The sequence below is a fragment of the Mercenaria mercenaria genome, chromosome 19, assembly GCF_021730395.1.
Source record: "Mercenaria mercenaria strain notata chromosome 19, MADL_Memer_1, whole genome shotgun sequence".
Taxonomy (NCBI): Eukaryota; Metazoa; Mollusca; class Bivalvia; order Venerida; family Veneridae; genus Mercenaria; species Mercenaria mercenaria.
Window position 1 is genome coordinate 15,023,661 of NC_069379.1, and position 23,339 is coordinate 15,046,999.

At 35.7% G+C, this 23,339-nt stretch overlaps 1 protein-coding gene across 1 annotated transcript; it reads right to left on the reverse strand.

Moving 5' to 3' along the window:
• Positions 1–669: 669 nt before the first annotated feature.
• Positions 670–20,884, reverse strand: LOC123542659 (uncharacterized). The gene is made up of 12 exons (XM_053531703.1): positions 20,746–20,884; positions 16,794–16,843; positions 15,613–15,718; positions 14,902–15,025; positions 14,112–14,227; positions 13,267–13,336; positions 8,042–8,226; positions 5,307–5,362; positions 4,603–4,717; positions 3,901–4,030; positions 3,010–3,119; positions 670–1,838 (listed from the first exon to the last, which is right to left on the reverse strand). Exons 1-12 carry the CDS (start codon positions 20,826–20,828, stop codon positions 1,751–1,753), a joined length of 1,233 nt encoding a protein of 410 aa, XP_053387678.1. The 5' UTR covers positions 20,829–20,884; the 3' UTR covers positions 670–1,750.
• Between the last annotated feature and the right edge of the window lie 2,455 nt (positions 20,885–23,339).

Below are 23,339 nucleotides of genomic sequence, written 5' to 3' on the forward strand. Positions count from 1 at the left end.
ATCATTTTACATAATGACAAAAGCTATGCTTCATGATACTGACTACCAAAGAATGATAAAAACTATATGCTTCATGATATTGACTACCAAATAATGACAAAAGTTATGCTTCATGATACTGACTACCAAATAATGATATAATCTATGCTTCACGTATGCTTCATGATATTGACTACCAAATAATGACATGAAGCTATGCTGTATAATATTGACTACCAAAAAATGACACAAAGCTACGCTGTATGATATTGACATCCTAATATTGTATGATACTAACAAGCAAATATTGACATAAAATTATGATTAATGTCCACAGACACTGCTTAGATATAATGAAGAGCCTTCAAGTGTGATTCTGACAACTGACCTTTTGTTCTGCAACTCCACAATTGTCAGTTAACAAAGAAACATATTTACAATTTTGTATATCTTTTATCCTGAAAGACATAGTAAAGATAAATGAGCCGTGCCATGAGAAAACCAACATAGTGGGTTTGCGACCAGCATGGATCCAGACCAGCCTGCGCATCGGTGCAGTCTGGTCAGGATCCATGCTGTTCACTTTTAAAGCCTATAGGAATTGGAGAAATTGTTAGCGAACAGCATGGATCCTGACCAGACTGCGCGGATGCGCAGGCTGGTCTGGATCCATGCTGGTGGCAAACCCACTATGTTGGTTTTCTCATGGCGCGGCTCAAATAATGTTGAGTATTTTGTGTTACTGATTCTAAAATTTCTTATAAACTTGTTAATATCTGCCATATGATTTACAGAGTAGACGTTAATTAAGAATTTATAACAGAAACACAATGTATATAAGACTGAATATTTCATTATACAAACATTATTGCTCCAGAGAGGGTAATTTACCAAGAAATTGGGCCCTTGGTCATCAACGTTTAAAATCTGAAATTAAGACCTTTTTTTTTTTTTTTTTTTTTGGTTGGGTTTAACGTCGCACCGACACAATTTTAGGTCATATGGCGACTTTCCAGCTTTGATGGTGGAGAAAGACCCCAGGTGCCCCTCAGTGCATTATTTCATCACGAGCAGGTACCTGGGTAGAACCACCGACCTTCCGTCAGCCAGCTGGATAGCTTCCTCACATGAAGAATTCAACGAAATTAAGACTTAAGAATGACAAATATTCATTTTGCTACAAACTTCCTTGTTCAGTAAATTTATACTGATGAAATTTTGATTCATACAGATTAAAATTTGTTGAGCTATCTGTAGCAGAAGAACACAATATTCATGCAAAGTTTTAACACAATCTATGCTATTCAAACCATAGCAGGACAAAAAGTAAAGTCTTAGTTTTTATATTCAAAACGTTGATGAATAAAGGCTCTGTTGGGATGGAAATCTTTGCATTTAAAGGGAGCTTCTCCAATGAAGCTGAGAACATATGTTGAACTTTTTTTTTGCCAATGAAGATAATACCCGTATTATGCAAAATGGAATATCTGTATATAAATAAGGAGGGAATACAACCTTTTGTTATTCTATACCATGAAATTATTAAAGTTAACGGGAATAAAATACCATGGTTTCATAGATTTCAATGTTAAAGCAGTGAACTGCTATAGTCCCATGGTTAAAGATAAAAAGCAACTGAAAAATGTATTACTCGTTTGGGTTGTGTTCACAGTATCTCAATCTGCTTTTGAAAGACAAACTTAATGATGAATATAATAATTACAGAAATAAAATCTCAATAGTTTTGTTTTCCTGTTAACTAATGGCAAGTTCAATTGCAATTTGACCTCTTTTTATAAACTTTGAACTCGTACTTTACACCATTATCTTCATACACAGTGCCTTTCTCTGGATGGTCCCTACAAAACAAAAACAAACAGCCCTCAAACAAACTAAAAACTGATTTCCCTTTTCAAAGTTTTGAGTCAGACTGATATATTTTGTTTGCCATACGGTGACAACGCATCTTTTAATGGTGACGGAAAATCCAAAGTGCCTCTACACACCCAAGATAGACCAATCTACATTATGCTAGCCAGCTGAATGACTTTCTCAAATAATAGAATGCTGATCTCGTACCAAGATATGAGCCGTGCCATGGGAAAACCAACATAGTGCGTATGCGACCAGCATGGATCCAGACCAGCCTGCGCATCCGCGCAGTCTGGTCAGGCTCCATGCTGTTCGCTTTTAGAGCCTATTGGAATTGGAGAAACTATTAGCGAACAGCATGGATTCTGACCAGACTGCGCGGATGCGCAGGCTGGTCTGGATCCATGCTGGTCGCATACGCACTATGTTGGTTTTCCCATGGCACGGCTCATATCAACTAGTAGCTTTAAAAATATTTATTTACAGTTTATATCATCCTAATAATCCAATGCAATTACAGTGCAACCTCTGTAAAGCAACACCCTTTTGGAGATATAAAACTGACTGTTATGTAGAGGTTGTTGTTCTGGAGAGGTAAATTTGATAGTATATTTCAGCTTAGGGAAATTTTGATGATATTGTTATCAAGAGGTTTTTGCTTAAGAGAGGGCCGCTCTGGAGAGGTAGTACTGTACTAAATTTGGGTTAAAGTAGTTGACCTGTAACAACAATCGTCCATTTCTGTGCCATTTACGTATTCCACGTCAGACTCTGTGATTTCGGCATCCTTCAGCCATAATACTTTTCATTTTGATTAATTGATTAATCAATTAATTGATTAATATTTTTCATAACAACCAGCGAATGCCAAGAATGCATATCAATCGAACAAAAGGTGAAAACTGTCATTTATGGATCTACTCCTGTAAAAGCAGAAATTTTCGCAAGGGTTTAATTTTCACTATATTCACGAGGACCTACATCTCACGAAAATCAATCCTGGCATAAATGTTCACCATTAATATGATTAAAATTTAAGAAGAAAACCATTTTTACAATTTTACGAATATTGCGTCTCGCAAACATACTCAAAATTTGAAATTCACTAAATTTTGACCCAGCAAAAATATGTGCTTTTACAGTACCTTAATTACTTACGTTACTTCCGTTAGCCTGTCTTCAAATGCTGGAAAGAATGCATCGGCAGGGAAGTCTGTGTATACATGTGTTAGATACAGCTGACTGAACTGTGGGTGACAAATGGCTTCCTATCAAGTAGACAACAGAAAATTTATGTTACCTGTCATTAAAAATACAAACAATGGCATCACAGAAAAAAATAGCTTATCAAATATAAGAAGAGCTCCAGCAGAGATTGCACACTCTCCACAAAATAGTCAAATTCGGTGATTTTTTTTTCTGATATTTTACCCTTTTGAGACAAGGCTATTTACAAAATTGTGAAACCATTCAACCTTCACCCTGCTATATTTCTTTAATGGACTGGTCCATCTTCAATTTTGGCAATACCATTTATTATTTGAAGGGGTGTTCACTGAAAATTTACTGACTGAATAGCGAAAAGTGCAGACTATGATCAGACTGCATGGATGTGCAGGCTGATCTTGGTCTGCATTGGTCGCAAAGGCAGGATCACTTGCCGCCAGCAGGCTAAAGGTTAATTTCAGAGCACAAGGTTTCATGGTTTTGGCAAATTTGGCTATTTTGTCCGTATATGAATTCACTGTTTTCAAGTTTTGAAGACAACTGAATAGAAATTTTACTTGTTTGTTAATTTTTTCTCTTTTTTTGGACTGCCGCAACCATAAAACCCATGAAAAATTAGTCCCCATGAGTATTACTGATTTCACAGTTATAATAACACTTCCATATAGACCAGTAATGAAATCAGCAAAACAATAAACCCAATGCAAAATTTTGTGACCTTATTTTCACAGCAGTATTTTTATACACATATGAAACGTTTCAGCTAGCCTTGAGTCAGCTGAAGATCTGAGATATGAATTTAATTAACAAAATTTAAACAACCTGATAAATGCCAGACCCTCCCATTATCCACACACTGTCAACTTCGTTACGCTGGTGCAAGTCATTTATCAAGGCCACAGCATCGTTAAATGTAGGTACAATTTTCAATACTCTTGGACTGTCACAATCCCTGTAAATATTTAAAGTGAGGTTAACGGCTGCAATATGAAACAGTTATGTCTATAATTAGGTATACCATTAAAGTATGTACACCATTTAAGTAAGGCTGATAGGTAATACTTACCATAATCTTTAGTCAGTATATTATACGAAATGATACCCAACTTAAACAGTGTGTATATTTCAACGGTTTGCGTATAATATAAAATATATGAAATAGCCGTTTTGGCCGAAAGAATGAAACAGTCGCTTTTGCCAAAACAATAAAACAGCCGATTTGGCCAAAACAATGGAACAGCCGATTTGGCCAAAACAATGAAACAGCTGATTTGGCCAAAACAATGGAACAGCCGATTTGGCCAAAACAATGAAACAGCCGATTTGGCCAAAACAATGAAACAGCCGCTTAGGCTAAAACAATGAAACAGCCGCTTAGGCTAAAACAATGAAACAGCCAATTTGGCCAAAACAATGAAATAGCCGATTTGGCCAAAACAATGCAACAGCTGCATTGGCCAGAACAATGGAATTTTATGCCCATTAAAGTAAATGTTTCCACAGCATAACAAAAACAAATATAACCTTTCAGTCCACGTCCCACTGACAATGATAGTGTAAACATTTGGTGCATTTCTTTCTGAGTCCATGGCACTTAACCAAGTGAGTCTCCCCCGAATCTGGATTATCTTCTTACCAACTGAAATATTAAGCATCTGTTGAAGTAGTTTCCTGTACTTACCATGCTAAATTTCTATAATGAACTTGTCCATCTTCCAATTTGGACAGTACCATTAACTGTTTAAAGGGGTGCTTGCCAAAAAAATACTGGCTGAATCAAACTCCTATTTGGTAAATTGTGAAAAATTAAGCACACAGATTTATATATTTCAACTGGTCATGTAACCTAAAAGAAGTAAATCTACAACTATTACTGTAAAAAGCTTTATTGGAGATTTTATTACTGTGAAATCATTAATATGTGTGGGGGACTAATTAAAGACTAAAAAAATTTTAAAGTATTTTTCCTTTTGGTTGCCATGGTAACTTCAATTCTGCCTTGATAACCTAGATTTGAAGGATTCTGAAAGAAGTCCACCCAATGAAAAATTGCTGTGAAGTTTGGTTGAAATTGGCATAGTGGTTCTTTAAGAATATTTTTTATGACAAACAGACAGACTGAAAATGGACATAGCTCTCCATAAGCATTCAGTGCTCAGATGAGCTGAAAACTCACCAGACATTTTGTCAGTCATAGTCATACAAGCTAGTGTAGAACAAACACTCACCAGACTTTTTGTCTTGCCGAGTTGATACATGTGCAGAATAGTACTCATAGTCTTTCCTTTAAAAATAAAATAAGAAAATATGAGCCGCGCCATGAGAAAACCAACATAGTGCATTTGCGACCAGCATGGATCCAGACCAGCCTGCGCATCCGCACAGTCTGGTCAGAATCCATGCTGTTCTCTAACAGTTTCTCTAGTTGCAATAGGGTTTGAAAGTGAACAGTATGGATCTTGACAAGACTGCATGGATGCCCAGGCTGGTCTGGATCCATGCTGGTCGCAAATGCACTATGTTGCTTTTATCATGGTGCGACTCGATTATTTGTTTACAAGATGCAGAAACAAATGCATTAACCAATGCCTCTGTATGGTTTACTGTCAGATTAACCACAGTTCAGATTTCAAATGCGCAGGAATTGAACCTCATGGTATAAATATCTGAATGATAAATTGTGGTAAATCAGATGACAAACCATAAGAAAGTATTTTTATTTTTATTCTAACATGTTCAATGAAACAGTGTAACAAGAGAACATCGGTAAAACCAATGGGTGTTCCCTGAACTATGGTTATGGCATACTGAAAGGATAAAAGCAGAATTCATCAACTGCTCCATGTACTGTAAAAGCACATATTCTCGCTAGCTCAAAATTTCGCGCATTTGATATTTTGAGTATGTTCTTGAGGTTAAATCTTTGCGAAATTGTAAAAATAGTACCATACTTTAATTCAAATTATACTATTGGTGAATATTTACGCGATGATTAATTTTTACAAGATGTAGGGCCTCGCAAATATAGCGAAAATTAAACCCTCGGGAAAATTTCTGCTCTTACAGTACATGTATATACCTCGTCTTAGTAGTGAAGTATCCAAAGAAGATTCTCTGAACTCCACCTAGTAACTGTTGAGAAAAAGCACACAAGAAATATGTGACCTTTTACCCTTCAGGTTTCATTACAGACAGGCATCTACGTAGAACCACTGACCTTCCGAAAGCAAGCTGGATGGCATGCAGAATACTACGCTCCAGTAAGGTTCAAACCTTCTACATTGGTGAAGGGCAGGTGGTTTGAAGTCAGCGGCCTTAACCAATTGGCAGCGGAGGCCACTCCTAACAGTTATTACAGAATGTGCAACACTTGCTTAAGTTTTGAGAAAATACTGTAACAGTTTTTGAACATTAATCATGTAGGAAATCTGTGCTTAAGCCTATCACCTCTGAGCAAAGGTCACAACTATAATATATGCATATTAAAAGCCACTAATTTCTCCTCCTATTCATCAATCATTCTAACACGCACTGATTTACTTCCCTACTTAGGCATAAAAAAAAATTGTTTGTTTCCGGTATCCTGACCTACCCTAAATTTTTGGCCCGACCCTAAATATCTTTATGGCCTTGGAGAATATTTTTTTCAACTTTTTAACAAAAAGTTGCAAAACTGCACTTTTTATACTTTAAACAAGGCCAGTGATGTTAAAAATCAACTTACTGATGCTCTAAAGGCATAACCCCCTTATATGTATTCATTTTTTTGACACAAAAATAATTTCCGAAAAGTCTCTTAATAAAAAAAAATCAAAAAAAAAAAAAAAAAAAAATTCCGACCTACCTACCCTAATTTTTTTTAGCATGTTACCGGAAACAAAGAATTGTTTTTTAGGCCTTAACAAAAAAGACTGAACTATGTGTTATATCATGCAACATACTGACAGCTGGTATGTCCCAGTTATTATGTCACACTGTCAAACATCACAGTGGCCTGTTGTAACAGAAAACTACAGTGCAACCCCTGCAGAGCAACACCCTTTGGGAAATGCAGATATTGACCTCTGTTGAGAGGTTGTTGCTCTACAGAGGTTAAATTGATAGTAAATTTCAGCTATGGGAAATTCTGATGATGCTGTTGTGGAGAGATTTTTGCTATAGAGAGGGACACTGTGCAGAGGGTGCACTGTACACAGAACAGGCAAATATTTTGTGAATATCTTTAAGATGTATATAATAATCCTTGATAGCTTGTTAGAATCAGAATAATATATCTCAAACCATGTGTGTGTGTTCGGGTTTCAACAATTTTACAGTCATATAAACGACGGTGTCTACTTGTACCACTGAGCACAATGCCCAACTTTATAGTGCCGCTCACTGGAACATCAAGCCGTCTACTAGACAGGTGACATGATACCCATCCAGTCACATTATACCAACACCAGGCTGACCAGTCCTAGTACTATCTCTTAATGCTGAGTGCCAAGCGAGGAACCTACTAGTACCATTTTATTCAACAATAAATCGCTACACGAGATTAATTATTTCTTAAGTAACTTAAATTTACCTGTTTAGAGAGGGCAACCGTCAACAAAAACCACTTTTCCACTTTCCAAGGGCAGTTTTTACAAACAGGTTTGACTGTAAATTCATAAATATGAAGCCTTGATAGCCTAGTGGTACAGCATCCGCTTCAAGTGCGGGAGGTAGTGGGTTGGATCTCTGGCCACATCATACCAAATATGTGAAAAATGGTACCAGTAGCTCCTTTGCTTAGCACTCAGCATTAAAAGGGAAACTGGCTTCTCTTCTCTCATACACTCATGGTGATGGATTCCATCAGGAATGAGGTGTCGAGTGATTAATATAAGTAAAACTGTTGTAGAACTTGCTTTACAATTGACCTAAATCAAATTGGTATATTTAAGTAATATTTGAGGAAAAATATTTAAGCACTTACTGAAGTTTAGGCCATGGCAATCCCATCTTGTATCCAATTCCTCTATTGCCATGACACATTGCAGACATAACATCAAATCTGATTGGTTCTTTCAAAGGACTAGGATCATGTGATGATCCAAGTGATTCCATTGGCTGATTTAAAGAAGTGTTCTGCAAATCAACTGGTCCATTCTGAGGCACTACCTGTTGTTGAATAAGTATGTCAATTACAGCGTTCATCAGGCTTACTCTTTTCCAAATTCAAATATCATGTAATATAAAGTTTTTGTACGTCTTCAACTCTTAATTATCACCCTTTTCCTGTTTTGTTCTCAGTAGAAACATCTTTCAATTTGGACAGTACTATTGACTGTTAAAAGGAGTGCTTAGCAAAAGGATACTGACTAAATATAGCGAACAGTGCAGATCTTGATAAGACTGCACAGATGTGCAGGCTGATCATGGTCTACGCTGATCGCAAAGGCAGAATCAATCTTGTCCAGCATGATAAGGGTTAAACACAACATGACTTTAATACTATTATATGTACTGCAATTTTGTCTCTTTTTTCTGGTTCAATACTAAATTTATTTATTTATTTGGGTTTTACGGCACACCAACACAGTATATGTAATAAGGCGCCAAACAGGACTACAAATTTTGGTTTCACATCTCATTTACATCGAAATAAAAACATGAGGTATGGAATCAAAATTTGTATACCTGCTGGAATCACAGTTACAGCAAAACCAAGTGTTAAGACCCTAGGGTAAGGCTTTGGTTCCAATTCTTTTCATACACAGATCGTCCCAGAACCACATGGGGCTTTAATACTAAAGGTCATATGGACACTATTCAGCTTTGATGGTGGAGGAAGACCCTAGCTGCCTCTCCCCGCATTATCTTATCATGGGCAGGTACTTGGTAAAACCACTGACCTTCCATAAGCCAGCTGAATGGCTTCCTCATATGTAGAAATCAATGCCCCTAGTGAGGCTCGAACCCACATCAATGAGGGGCAAGTGCTTTCAGGTAAATCACTAACACCAAGATTCTTTATTCTTGAAGCATTTTTCATATATTTTTGGTACTTTTTCTTTACTCTTGAAGCATTTTTCATATATTTTTGGTACTTTTTCTTTATTCTTGAAGCATTTTCATATATTTTTGGTACTTTTTGCTTGCTACAAGCTTATATAGTTTAAAGATCAATCTAAAATCTTCAGGATCATCTGATGGTTCGTGTACTTCTAATGTGTTGCTCAGATATCAGATTCTGACAAACAACTATCTTTTTGGCCTTAGGAGTTCTGAAGGGCCGTTCTGCGCATAAACTTGGAATCATCCAATGGCGAGGCCACAAAACTAGACAAGGCTCTGTACTTAGGTGTCATAACCTTGGAACAAAGGAATTAGAGCAATGGCAAATTTGTTTATACATCACACAACACTAAATCTCATTTAAATGGGTTATAATTACAATATAGGTTTCATGTGCAAGGGTCAAATTTAGCAACATTTTCTACTAGCTAAAAGTAGCTAGTGCCCTTTTTGTTTACTAGCTAAAATGAAAAGATACCGGCTAATATCAAACAATAATATATAATTACTTTATTAATATTTTACTGGCCAAAACCTACTGATTAATCTCTGTAAGTAGTCAGTCACAAAAAAAAATTCTATTAGCTTAAAATAGCTAGTGCCATTTTTATCCACTTACAAGCTAGTCAAATCCTTCCATGTTAACTTGATGCAAGCTGCAATCATGCATTATATCAGAGTTTTGTTGAACAATGAAATATTATTTATAAACATAAATGATAACATTCCTTTCATGCGGAAAAATGCATACCTGCAGAACAAACTTTATTCAAGCTTTGAAGACATTTGCTTGGTATATTATTGACTAGCTGAAATTAGTTAGTGCATTCCAAGCCTACTAGCTATTCTCAAATTCCACTACATTTAGCTTGTATGCTTGTCTAAATTTGAACCCTGATGTGGGGAAGTTTTAGATTGTTTGCAGACATTGTATACATTAGGTTTGCTAAGATAAAATGATTACCTAAACTCTAATGTTTCACACTGTGTACCAATACCACTTGAAGCCAACACTCAAAAGTCAACCTTCAGAACCGGGAGAAGTTTTTCATTGATGGAAACATGAACAATAGACTCAAAAAAATCTTGCTTTATACTTTTAATTTGAACACATAATTATGGTGGTTTAACAAAGCAAGCATATTTTCATCTTTTAAATTCAAATGTACAATGTACAAATTAAATGGTCATCAAACACAGCAATAATATCATTACAAAACTAGAGATGCTTTTGAGAAAAGTGCATGTCTCCCACAACTGCCTAATCATCTAAATAGTAAGTCAGTCTTTAAATACCGTTTACTTAATCCACATGTGCTTGCGCTTTCTTGACACCAAAAGGCGCTGGTTTGGGGGCAAAACTGCGCAAGAAATCCGAGTGTTTTTGGTAATTCAAGGGCCATAATTCCAACGTGCCTAGGCCGATTTGGCTAGTTATCGAACTTGGCCGAGCACTTATTGGCAGACACATTTTGTTGAAGTTTGGTGAAGATCGGATGAGAAATGTTCGACTTAGAGTGCGGACAAGCTTTGTGACAGACAGACAGACAGACAGACAGACAAACACAGAGACAGACAGACAGGAGTAAATCAATATGTCTCCCACACCAGTGTGGTGGGAGACATAATTACATCTTCTTTGAGCATTGTACAACTAACACTAAAAGCAATTCTAATGTCTCAGCCTTTTGGGTTTTTTTTCACCTTTCTTGTCAATTTATTGTTCGAAGGAGTGTTCAGTAAAAATTTACTGACTGATTAGCGAACAGTGCAGACCATGATCTTGGTCTCAATTCGTCGCAAGGGCAGAATCTCTTGCTGCCAGCAGGTTAAAGATTAAATTATCCTAGATAGCATTTAAGTCCAAAACAGCTGTACCAAAACAAATTTCAATACTAATAGTTAATATTTTTATTCTTTTATATTTCTTCAATGTATTTTTTGTTTTGTTTTTGTTGGTTTGTTTTGGGTTTAATGCTGTTTTTCAACAGTATTTCAGTTATATACAGTGGGCAGTTAACCTTATCAGTGTTCCTGGATTCTGTACATACTGGTTCTCTGGAAAAAGCTGCCAACTTCCCCACATGAATCAGAGGTGGAGGACGAATGAATTCAGACACAAAAGTCTTCTATCAAATTGTCATGGATAACATTCACAACACCTGGGACCAAACTCACAACCCTGTGATACATAGATCTGCGCTCTTCCTACTGAGCTAAGCAGATAGCCTGTTTTGTTTTGAATTGGATGTTATATTGGATGATATACCATGTTAGGAAATAATACAGATAAACCAAACAAACCCAACTGGCATCACTAGTTAGAATTGTCAACTATCCCGCAAGAAACATAACTGATGTCGGTATAATTCAAAGTAAGAAACAGAAGATCGCATCTTCCATGATCTATACATTTTTGGAAAAAGTATTGAAAGGGCCATAACCTGAACATAAAACCATAATTGCGTAACCATGTTTATTGGACGAAAAAATGACCTTTTTTTTATAATACAAGATTGTACATGTAGCTAATGACACATCCAGTTATATAAAATTCTAACATGGCTTGAACTGATTTCCAGTTTAACAAAGAAGAAAATCAAGCTTTGTATATTCTGCGATAAACAACGGTTGACGCGCGAGAGCATTATGACGTCAATTATGACGTCAAATTGCCGCATGACGTCCGATACATTACTCCTCGCGTAAATGAAGCCCAGCATAATATTTATTAAAATATATCAAGGAGCATGTCAGAATGAAAACAATCAAGGCCTTCTTGTGATTTATCGTCTAATTTACCACGGTTCATCGTTCAGATGCTTCAGTATTTAACCACTCGGGCTAACGCCCTCGTGGTTCAATTCCTACGCATCTGAACTCTGAACCGTGGTAAATCAGACGATAAACCACTCGAAGGCCTTGATTATTTGTTAAATCTATCAAAGGAAATGGTTTTTGTTTTTCAACAGTATTTCAGTTATGTTACTTCAGACAGTTAACCTAACCAGCGTTCCTGGATTCTGTACCGCTATAAAACCTGTTCTCCACAAGCAACTGCCAACTTCTCCACATGAATCAGAGGTAGATGACAAATAATTTCAGAAAAAATGTCTTTTATCAAATTGTCACGCAGAACAGGGGATCAAACTCACGACCAACGATCCCTAGAATAGATCTGCGCTCTCCCTACTGAGCTAAGCTGACGGGAAAAAAAGGTGGAATCAGCCACTTATTAGCTTAAAGATTTCACATATAATTCGATTGTGGTGTCAACAACTATATTGCAAATAGGTTGTAAGTAGCAGACATGACCTTTCATTAATGAAGATTGTAAAAAGGCCTGTAAACAATTTCTTACATAACTTCAACTCAAATGACAACCTTAACTGTCAGTATTAATGTGATTAAATATGGATTGGAACAGTTTCTGTTTGAAATCCGCAGAACAAAATATACAGTTTTAAGTTTTCTCCAAAGTACTCTCTCTCACAGAAGAACTTTTGTTTTCCAGACATTGATATCTTTTTTTCCAGACATTGTTATCTTTAACTTCAAAAGTATGCAGAACTGACTCAATTAAAACAGAAAATGAAACTGTTAATATATGATATAAACAGTCAGTTAGTGATTTACTTTCGATACAAAATACATGGTTATAATTATCTTATGTATGAGTCGAGGCCATTAGTTATATAAAACTGATAAATAAAATATTTCGTTTCTTTGGCAGTGACTTAAACAAGAAGCTGTGTTCAATAAACGCTTGATGCCCCCCAGTGGCATCCTTGTTGATACAAAGCAACCTAAGTCCAAAACGAGGTCAAGTTCAAGGTCAAACTGAGGTCAGGTGATGTCTGAAGATGAGGAATGGTCATAGGTTACATCTGCAATTATATCAAGTCATTCTAGTAAGGGGTAGTGATGCCAGACGAAACAGTCCCATTTGGTTAACCTCGTACGGATGGACGAACGAACGAACGTACAGGACAATCACTATATGCCTCCCACATCAGTAGATGCCGGGGGCATAAAAATCTCATCATGTGATCATAAGTTACTTTTCCTGAATCTGTACAAACCAATGACACATGAAATTCTGACAATATCAGAAAAAGAGTGTTTATACTAAAGTCTTCACACCTTTTCATAGACCTCAAATCTAAACTTCACATCATTTTCCTCTTGAAGCTCTACAGGTACATTTTCTGGGCTGAAATTAATAATAAAAGCATTGGTTGACATATATACAGCTGAAACTCGAAACTCGATATCTCGAACTCTCTTATCTGGAATTCCGGCTATCTCAAAGACATTTTCAAGTCCCGTCCCATAAAACATACACAAAATATCATCTTAAGTCGAATTTTGCCAATCTCAAAGTAAAACACACAATCCCTTCAAGATACCAACTTTAAACTGTATTTGTACCTTTTCATTTACCAAAAAAGCAAAAATTAGCCCCACTAGCCTCTCACCTTTGTGGGTTCCAGCCCTGTTCAGATGTTCACATGACGAAGCTATCCAGCTAACCTCGGGAAATAAGTCACTACAGAACGAAATTTTTTTTGAAAACTATGAACTGAAGTAGAAGAAATACACTTGAAACTTAGTATCTCAAACTCGCTTATCTAGAAATTCTGTCTTTTTCTAAGACATTTTCAAATCCTGTCCCGGAAACACAAGCACAAAATATCATTTGAGCCGTGCCATGAGAAAACCAACATAGTGGGTTTCAACCAGCATGGATCCAGCATCCGCGCAGTCTGGTCAGGATCCATGCTGTTCGCTAACAGTTTCTCTAATTCCAATAGGCTTTGAAAGCGAACAGTATGGATCCTGACTGGTCGCAAACCCACTATGTTGGTTTTCTCATGGCACAGCTCATTTTAAACTGAATTTTGGTTATCTTGAAGGGGAACATTGATCCCTTGAAATTTGAGATACCAAGTTTCAACTGTATAATTATCATAAACTTGGTAACTTACTTTGGTATTTTCTGAAATTTATCTTCCAATATTTCTGGCAGGTAAGTATCACATTCAAAGTCCTTTAGAACCTTTGTCAGATATATTCTACATTGATACGGTCCCATCATTGCTTCCTGGAACATAGTATATAAATAATAATCTTCTTTCGTATTAAACACAATTCTTTATATTCACCATTGGATTCAAACTTTTTTCTTTTTGCTGGGTTTAATTCATTGCACCGACATAATTTAGGTCATATGGCGACTTTCCAGCTTTGATGTGGAGGAAGATCCTAGGTGTCTCTCCGGGCATTATATCATCACAGGCAGGCACCCGAGTAAGAACCACTGACCTTCCATAAGCCAGCTTGATGGCTTCCTCACATGAAGAATTCGACACCCGGCATGAGGTTGGAACCCACATCAGTGAGGGGCAAGTATTTCGAAAAGTCAGCAGCTATAACCATTCTGCCACAGAGGCCCCCACTTTTTCATCCTTTATTGAAAGAGGCAGATATTCGGCCACTTCCAAATTGAAAACAAGAAAATTTTCCCAAATATGGGAGAGAAACTTGGTAAAATGTAAATAAAAAATAAATTTGGCAATTATATGTATGTCACAAATGTAAGGAAGTAATGAGCTAATTTATAATTAGGAAATAACCAAATTTCCTGCTCTGTTACAGAATGTTATAGAATGTTCTTTTCCTAAAATGAGCAAAATTTTATATAAATTTCCCAATTTAAAAGGCCAGGGCCTCTTCACAATTTCTTGATGAAAAGCCTTGATGGCTGAAAAACTATACCTTATAAACAGAGCTTCCTCCAATGATATGTACATTCTCGACTTGGTCACTCAATTCGGCTGTTTCTACCAGAGATAATGCCTCGGGTAAACTTCTTGCTATATGTACTCCTTCTGGTACCTCTCTTAAAAAAAATATCATAATTATGAATAAAGAATAAAATAGGAGATTTATGTGCATTCACATTAAAGTCACTGTAGAGTAAAATAGTGACATGATACAATGACTGCTTGATAGTACAGTAACTCCATTTTACATTCTATATCATACTATTTAATAGAATAAAAAAGATACAGTAAAAGACTAGTGGCTGCTTGATCAAGGTGACAAGGACAAGAGCAAAATCCTCAAGTAAACAGGGTTTCGAGCATTCCTAACACAGAAAATATAGGAATTCGGCCACCAGAGAACATATATTTAAATAGCTCAAGCGAGCCCAGGTGCTCGAGTAACTGATGTATCAAACATACATTTCTTGCTTTCTTTCTTGTAAAAGTTTAGAAATTTTGATAGTTTCTCGCACAATTTAAAATCATCTGAAAACATTTAAGGCATACTTCATGAAAGCGACAGAAATAAGGGTCTAAACTCTTGACGTACCTATTTTCATGAATTCTGCCTTTACTCTGCACTTGTCTGCGGTATTAGCATTTTCAAATATTTACAATTATGAGCCAAAGTTAGTCTCAAACATTTATTTTGTCGACTTACTTGAGTTCTCTACTCAGAACTATGTTGACACGACCTTTCAGGGGTCGGAACTTTTCAGGAATGGAGACCCATGTCTTTCTTCCCATAATAACAGCATTCTGTCTGTCTGAAGAAAATTTAATACATAGTATATTATACCAGTGTTCATTTGTATATTTCAGACTGGGATGAATAGGCAGTTAAACCAAAAACTCATCAGGCGTAAAAAAAAAATTGTTTGTTTCCGGTATCCCGACCTACCCTAAATTTTTGGCCCGACCCTAAATGTTTTTATGGCCTTGGAGAATTTTTTTTTCAACTGCACTTTTTATGCTTTAAACATGGCCAGTGATGTTAAAAATCAACTTACTGATGCTCTAAAGACATAACCCCCTTATTTGTATTCATTTTTTGACACAAAAATAATTTCCGAAAAGTCTCCCTTAATAAAAAAAAAATTCCCAAAAAAAAAAAAATTCCGACCTACCTACCCTAATTTTTTTGAGCATGTTACCGGAAACAAAGAATTTCTTTTTTTAGGCCTCAAGGCCAAACAAACAAAACAGTACCCGAGGAGAATTATTTGACCTAAAAATTGAAACTGGTAAATAGGCATTTTTTTCTTTTCTAGTTTTCTATCTAATTTTATTTCATGGAAAAAGAATCATAAAAAGATATTATTCCTATAAACCAAAATTCTTTTGAATGAGTTTTAACCCTTAGCCCGCTAAATTTCTAAAAATAAGAATGTTCCATCATTCAGTTTGGGCAATACCATTTATTATTCGAAGGGGTGTTCACATAAAAATTTACTAACAGAATAGCGAACAGTGCAGACCATGATCAGCACTGGTTGCAAAGGCAAAACCAATCGCCGCCAGCAGGCTAAGGGTTAAGAAATGATTCCATTTTTCAAAATATCCCCAAAATTTACTTTAATCTTTAGAATTAAAAGAAAACAAACAGCCACTGAGGTCATTAAACTGTCTCATGATGTCACATTTACCTCTGCAAGAAATATGCAAATTGGATAGTATTCTAAAGTCAAAATTTATGTTCAAAAAAATAAAATACTTTTAAAACTATATACAGTTGATGATTCGACTGCAACACATTCAGAGGTTTAATTATATCTAGACTGGCAAACAGCATAGTGTCACTAAATCAATTTAACACTTTAATGGATTCTCTAAGAAACAAACCTGGATTATTTGTGTCAGATGTAATCTTTTTGAAAAACTCCATGTCCTTCCTACAATGAAAATAAGCTAAATATTAAACAAGTGCCAAACTGTCAAAATAATATGCCTGTCACAGAAAATTACTTTTGACTTTAAAGTTGTGGACCCATAATGACTCTCTGCACTTTTGTATTCTCGTTAGGCATTTCGGAATTCTCTGGACGTTATGTAGTTAAAGAGTGCATATAACTTTCTGAAAAAACTGGAAAAAGTCTAAATTGCGTAAGAAGATATATAGTAATTTGCAAGCTTTCATTGAAGGTCCACTATCTTATAATACTCTACTTACTGATGAGACCAGTTGCCAATTTTGCCTTTAAAAACAGTACTTAGTTTGTGCACCTGAATGGAAATCTCATGGTCATTCTGACTGCGATTTTTGTAACAAAAATTCCGACTCATTAAAATATAAATACATTAGATACTTGCTGATTTTTGCAAGATTTTCAGTAGATAATAGAATTTGGTAGAGCCCTCAATGGTCCCTCATACGCAATCAAATATAACCAAGGTAGGAAAGGTTCAAACTTCAAAGCAGAGCAGCCCGTTGGGTTAGAAAAAACTATTCGTGATTGACAGTGTCACCAGCGTGCAACATGAACTTGGTTGAGACCAACAAGACATGGCACTACTGACAATGTTTTATAAAATTGTGTACGGTTTGGTGGCAGTGCCAGTTCCATCATATCTCGTGGTGTCCGTGAGAATGACGGGCACATACACCCCCTTTCCTTCAGACAAATTCACACCTCTGCCAGCTATTACAAGACTAGTATTCTTTTTTCCCTACACAGTCGTTCTTTGGAACAGCCTACCCAGTACTACCATCTTAATATCTGACCTAGAGGGGTTTAAGCATAGTCTTAGCCCCTCTCTCATTTAGCCCCTCTCCGGAGGCATGCAGTTGTTTTTACCAGCTTTCAACCAATAGATAAAATACCTTCATCTTGTATCAACACTATTACAGTCTTATTTCATTCTCACTATTTTTACTTTGAAGTCTTCTTTCAATGCTTTTAACTACTTTTATTCTTGCACTTTATGTGCACCTGATAGTTTAACCCTTAGCCTGCTGCAGGCGAATTTAACAGCCTTTGCAAACAGCTTGGAACCAGATCAGACGCCGATTAAATCGGCGTCTGATCAGGTTCCAAGCTGTTTGCTACTCTGACAATATTTCTTCCAATTTTGGAGCAAATTGAATGAACTTTACAATTTTAGCAGACGACATTTCCAGCAGACGACAATTTATCTAGCATGCTAAAGGTTAATACCCTAAAGCGGCTTCTGCAGTATGAAAAGATAGATAGATTTTAATGTTTCTGATTTTACGGAATAAATAGATTTTATTACAAATAGGTGAGGCTAGAGGCTCTTTACCGGTTCACACTTCCTGCCATGATTTTAAAGGGCAGTGTGTATACATGTACATGTTACAATCTCTTAAATAAATTGTCACAGTAATCTATAGAAAAACTGGGGTATGAGTAGCACCCATAATGGTCAGAGTATTTACTGAAAGTGGGTAATGGTAAAATGCAGGTGTCCCAAAGGCGAAGTTACATAAGCAGCCAGGTTATCTTGCCAAATAGTAGAACATCGGTGCAACCAAAGTGAGGGAGAATGCGTATATGGCACTAGTTTGACCTACTTTAAAGTATGCCAGTTCTGTGTGGGACCCATGTCACGGTATAGGACCTGAATATTAAAACGGGGAGAAAGTGTGTAGGCGGCCGAGTAGCTCAGTCGGTAGAGCATCGGAATGGTATTCTGAGGCCCCGGGATTGAGTCCCGGTCTAGCTGCACATTTTTCTCACCCTGTGACACCCATATCACCAAAATTATATTCAAAGGCTTGAAATGGTTCAACGCCAGGCCGCGAGATATGTTCTACATTGGCACGGAAACAGGTCTAGTGTTACAGATATGTTAACACATCTTTTTAAGTGGAAATCCCTTGAAACGCATCAACGGGAAGCACGGCTGTGTATGCTATACAAGATACATCATGATATGGTAGCAATTGATAAAACTGATAAACTTGTGATAGTTATATCCGCGAATAAACATCAATCCAGAACCGGGCATGAACATTTCTATCAAGTTCCATCGTGTAGGTGTGACTACAGGAAGGAGTTGTTTTTTCCAAGAACAGTACGTGATAGGAACGCATTACCTCCAGACATTGTGTTGGTAGGGTGGCTTGAGGCTTTCAACAGGTCTAGGAAAGTGGAATATTTACAGATTATCTGTAAATTTACAGATAATCTATAAATTTACAGATTTTTCAATCTGTAAATTTACAGGTTGTGTGTATGAAAACTGATGAAATAACATTTATCCTCAAAACCGCAGCTTGGAATTAATTGGTTTATTTACAGCATGCATAAATCACAGGAGTCTGAAATTCTATCAATAAGACCATAGAAGTCTATCTTTACAAAAAATACCCCCTATATATATAAAATAAACAGCAGGAATGAAACGTCAAAAACCCAGGGTCCCCTGAAAATACGCACGGAACACAGGGTGATCACAATTTAGCGAGCGTAGTTAAGAAATAACACTAAAATACACCTACCACACTCGACAGCATTCAAATCTGATACACTTTACAAGAGTAATCAGACATTTTCTGAGGTTTTCTGAGATTTTCAGCTGTCGCCGAAGCCATTCGCTGACGTCACAACAATAACAACAATTACAGCGCCGGGATAAAATTAGAAAGTAGCAATTCCCGTACTGTCTTACCTTCAAATTACATAACAGACATTTTCATATTGCTCTATTCATATAAAAAAGTCATTGTACACAAAGTATCAAATTTTACTACTGAAATTTGGATATTCCGCTGCATCGTAAAATGGATTATCCAAAGAGTAACCTCCCTTAACGGGTTTTCCCAATCAAATTTTGTAACATATCTTTTTATTGCAAAAGGAATCTAGGGGATATTATAGACTGATGGAAACATATAAATATTCTAATACTTATTTACTCGATGTACAAATTTTAAAGGATAAAATAAGTATTTTATCTTTATCTCGGCGCTGTAATTGTTGTTGTTGTTGTGACGTCAGCGAATGGCTTCGGCGACAGCTGAAAATCTCAGAAAACCTCAGAAAATATCTGATTACTCTTGTGAAGTGTATCAGATTTGAATGCTGTCGAGTGTGGTAGGTGTATTTTAGTGTTATTTCTTAACTACGCTCGCTAAATTGCGATCACCCTGTGTTCCGTGCGTATTTTCAGGGGACCCTGGGTTTTTGACGTTTCATTCCTGGTGTTTATTTTATGTATATAGGGGGTATTTTTTGTAAAGATAGACTTTTATGGCCTTATTGATAGAATTTCAGACTCCTGTGCATAAATTAAGGTCATTTGTGGGTTTCAGCCGTTTTTGTTGACTTTGATTTTTTGGCATTTTCAGAAAAATCAAAGTCAACAGAAATGACTGAAAGTTACAACTGACCTTTATTTATACATACCATAAGTAAATCAATTAATTTCAAGCTGCGATTTTGTGTCTAAATATAATTTTAGCAGTTTTCAAACACTTGATCTGTAAATTTACAGATTGAAAAATCTGTAAATTTATAGATTATCTGTAAATTTACAGATAATCTGTAAATACTCCACTTTCCTAGACCTGTTCAAGTCACAGGTGGCACAACTCTTTATCTGGACTCAGTAATTTCTTTGTTTTTAACCCTCTCACTGTACACATTTTCACACTGTATTTCCTTCGTTTTCTCGCGCACACCTAAAAATGGCAGTATTATCAATTTGTTGATGTTGGCCATAAAGTGGTAGAAGTAGAAATAGAATTTCCTATTTTATTGACCTTGTCGCGAAAACATGTGAAATTTATATCTTATTTATCAAAAGGAGAAAGCTTGTAATCTATACGTACTTAAGACGCCATGGTAACTTTCCATTTATACCAATACCATTATTATTACACGCTGCCACAACTAAATTCAGCTTTTTAGGCATATTTTATTGTGCCGGCTGTTGAAAAATTTATTTATTTAGACCGTATAAAATCCGTTATGTGCCGTATCGTTATGCTTGGAGTCTTAGGTACAACCTCTGCGCAAGAATATTGTCGGGTAGTCGACTTTGTAACAACAGTCCAGTTATTAAAGGCGGTTAATCAGATTTTTTGTCAAATTATAAATTTGTTAAATCTTTAACACCTGACCATTTACACTTATTTCTGTTCACTGAGTGCTTGTTTCACTGGAGGTCTTTTCCTATCCTTGTTACCCAACCAAGATCAAAGTTATTCTAGTATCAATTTGATAAACATAATTAGCCTTAGGAATTATATGAGAATAAGTTCTAACTACCGCATCAATTTATTTATTTATTGACATTTAAGATCAATAGCATAAAACACAACACAAGGCAATAAATATAATATCACAGCATATAGAAAACAATTTCTTTACATAGTTATAAAAACAAATCTATATTTAAGACTAGGGTAAGATGCATAGTTTTAATAAAACTGAAAATTCTAAGCCATGTGTTATACTTTAGAGAAAGCTAAAGACCTATGGATATTTTAAACCCAAAAAGCTTATTTCCAATGGGGTCCATGCTAATCTAATAAAAGATACAGTGTAAAAAAGGAAAAATAATATAAGAAATACCCAGATTTTGGTACAACACGGGATTACTCAAAGTATGCATAACAGATTACATAAAATTTATCACAGTTAATACATTTTTTTTTGTTATCAACTTATCACATTTGTGTTAAACTTATTTATATTTATCACAGATACACTTATCACCAATCTGACTAAAGTACTTGATCTTCTAAACGAAGATCTGAGAACGACCTATTCACATTCGTCTTCTGTATATTTTGGATTTCCATTATTGCTATTTTTATGTTATCAAATCAGAAGTCTTGTTCGGTTGTCAAAGGATAAGAAAAATATGCGGTTATTCCAGGACTCGAACCCGGGACCCCTCGCTTACAAAGCAAGTGGCCTACCGACTGAGCTAACCGGCTATCTGATACATTACGACATAAGAATTGTAAATATCAAAAGTCAATGCTACATGTAGATTTGCAAGATGTTGTAAGCTAGGCTCTGATTGGCTAGCGAAAGAGCCGTCAGAACGAGGCAATGAATAGGTCGTTTTCAGATCCTATGCGTAGCGTAATATAGGATATGTACTTTAGTCAGATTGCACTTATCACATACAGATCAGTAATATACAAAATCACTTTTACTTTCTGAAGTTTGCTTATCCAAAAAAAAATTCTTAACTATTTGAAAGTTTTAATCTTCTTAACATTTTTTATGTTTTCAGGAGGAAAATTCCATTCCTTACATCCGGTATAACAAAATGTCTGTTTACTAGTTTTATTGGTTGCGGGTTTACCCGCTACCAAAGTTAAGTGTAATTCTGACAATCATATAGCATCTTTATTTGATTCCAAATCACATCCAAAGGATGTTCATGTGCTACACAAAATAGTCCCATTCATGAACAATGCGGATTAATTATCAATGATCAAGCAGTTCTGATTCAAACTGTATCCATTCATAGATCATTGTTTAAGATTATATAAGATCTATCAATCATAAGGTTTTCAGCCCATAGTTACCCATAGTTACATCACAAGCTAGGTGAGACAGAGTTCATCTTAGAAATGAAGCATATTTGTTTTTGTTTTTACTTCATGTATAATTATAGATTGATATTTAAACAGAAAATAAATCTAACAAAACCCGCAACCACCAGACATCTCAAGGCTTTGATTATTAAAACTAGGTAACATAAAATTCTTCTGAGTGGATCTGGAACTTTTAACAAAATTATCACTCAAGTATGATGGACAAGTGCCATAAAACACTCTATGCATATGATTGAGTCTTAGTTACTTCACTCTATTTTCTACATTTAACATATTTAGATGTACATAATCTTGCCAAGTAATAGAATCCCTAGGAGAGTAACCCTTTATGAATCTAACAATTTTGTTTTGCATCACCTGTAATTTGTGTTTTAAACGTTTATTCAGACCTTCATACCAGGACGAACAAGAATAATCAAAATGACATTGTAAAAGTGCAGAACATACTTGTCAAAGGTTTGAATACTGATGGCCATAGTAGAAAGTTTTATTGAATATATTGTTTTTATTGCCTCCCTTTAAGGTTCTGACTGTAAAAGTTCATATTCAGTATTAGAAGTAGCGATTTTGTAACCATGTAGTTATGCATAACATATATTTAGACAGTTGATCCATCTGTTTTAACATACGATTTAAAAACCTTATGGAACTTTAAATCTTTTCATATTAAAGGGGGATAATTACAACTTTTTATTTTAAAACAAAAACGGATAATGCCGAAATCGAATACGAAGAATACGTACTTTAACAGAAAATACCGATTTTCATTATGCGTCCACTAGTCTAACTTAATATGCTTTTGCTCTCTTGACAGCTGTCTATATATTTAGTTATCTATACATATTTGT